Raw genomic sequence first — 1,889 nt, 5'->3', positions numbered from 1 at the left:
GCGGCTTTCTTGCTTAACTTTCTTCATCGACCAACGCCAGCGCACGTACTGTACGCTACCTGGGGGCATGATCTGTGCATACAGCTCTCACATTTGATCACCGTATCCCTGATACAGAGAGAGGATCGGGCCGCGAGACAACTTTTGCATATGGAGACGTGCTGCACGGTCACTGGCCCGTGGCAGAGTGGGCAGCACAAATAGGTAGCTAGAAGATGCAGTCAGTCGGCGACGCAAAACCGTCGTTTACATCTGGTACGAGCCGTACACAGGTGTTTGAAGTCTCTCACTTCTGGCGCAGGTCGGACAAGCTGACGCGCCGTGTTGCATCAAGTTGCAGATCTGCACCTACATATTGTACGCAAAATACCTCAGGAATGGAGTATTCCGGGGAAGGCGATGCTGTGGCAACGCGCATACAGTAAACGAACGGCGATGTCTTGGTACAGACAGTGTACCCTCTTTCGATTTGAGTTTCTGATATGTCGCGACGAAGTTACGACCGCGTCGGCCACCCACGTCAAGGTATTATCTCGCGATCAAAGACGATCGTCCTGCAAACACTGCGCTCGTGCAGTGTTCGTTATATATATATATATGAACGTGTTCCGCGTTATCTTCATTATGAGACAAATACTTCGCATACGTAGCACTACGCTTGAATGCGTGGGAGTTGGCACCAGCACTTGGTCGTTGGGAGTGAGCTGCGCACGGAGAGATCCATCCCGTGGTGGACCCCACTCGTTAGCGCAGGAAATGGGCCTGCTGCCTCTAAATTTTGCGCTTACGCCTTTACGATGGACTCCTGCGCAGAGCGAAGTTCAAGCCCTTGCTGACGTATGCAGCGTGTGCATCACGACAAACAACTGGGTTGCTACCGTGGTGTATCGATAGACAGATGAATGGATGGATAGCTGGATAGATGGATAGGATAGTAAAGGGCCCATCGTGGCCAGTTATCGGAATACAGAGACTAGGTGTTAACTTGCAGAGTTATAGGCGCTAGCCAAAGGGGATACACAAGGAGTTCTATCACTAGGGGATGGAACGACTGGTATCATTAGGTGTGTTAAGGTGTGCATCGGTTAGTTGATACTAGCCATGTACAATAAGACAACCTCCAAGGGTCGGCTGATGGAATATTCTCGAATATTCGAGATGCTGGGAATCCGGAAGCTGCCTTCCGGATATTTGTGGTGATGATGGCTGGACACTTGGAGACCTAGCCTCGTGCTTCTCACTCCTAGATAAGCTCTGGACTGAGCCCTTCACTATCTGCGTACTGCATGTGAACTGACCTGCCCATGTCATGTTCAACACTAGGCATACGCCACATTTCGCATCGAGACTAGTTGCGGCAACGACATGTAATCAATCGTCACATTCTTGTAGAGTGGCTGCAGGTCGCCGTCCACTTCGACAGGGACGTCCAAATGACGGCGCAAGCTCGCTTCCAACGCGTCGTGCAGAGCCGGGTTGGCCCGTTCGTCGGCCGTCAAGTGCGCCATGAGCGCAGACTTCATGATGACCGAGAAAAAGTTGATGACTGCCGCCACGTTCTCATACGGCATCTTCAGCGAGATCATCTCGAGCGCGGTCAACGCCAGCTCGGGCACGTCTGCGGTCGCCACATGCACTTCATCTTGGCTGCGGAAATAGAGCGGCAAACCGGCAGCATCCATGGCTGTAGGTGACACCAAGCCATTCGCGACAGCGTCAGTGATCCAGGCACCAAATGCCTTGTGCAAGATATCGGCGGTTGGGCTGTGGATCTTGGACACCATCGTGGTGCAGAGCACGCCGTTGTCACTGAGCTCGCATGCGCGCAGCTGGAGAAACCGCACCAAGTCGCTGTGGGCTGCCGTCTTCCACTGAAGCACCAGCGCGGG

The 1,889-nt window shown here is 53.1% G+C and overlaps 1 protein-coding gene across 1 annotated transcript; it reads right to left on the bottom strand.

Moving 5' to 3' along the window:
- Positions 1-1,043: 1,043 nt before the first annotated feature.
- SDRG_15300 (hypothetical protein) lies at positions 1,044-1,889 on the bottom strand. The gene has a single exon (XM_008621468.1). The coding sequence runs from the start codon at positions 1,782-1,784 to the stop codon at positions 1,320-1,322; it is 465 nt and encodes a 154-aa protein (XP_008619690.1). The 5' UTR covers positions 1,785-1,889; the 3' UTR covers positions 1,044-1,319.

Source organism: Saprolegnia diclina (assembly GCF_000281045.1).
Source record: "Saprolegnia diclina VS20 unplaced genomic scaffold supercont1.88, whole genome shotgun sequence".
NCBI lineage: Eukaryota > Oomycota > Saprolegniomycetes > Saprolegniales > Saprolegniaceae > Saprolegnia > Saprolegnia diclina.
The sequence above is the reverse complement of the archived record's forward strand: the minus strand, read 5'-3'. Positions and strand labels throughout refer to the sequence as shown.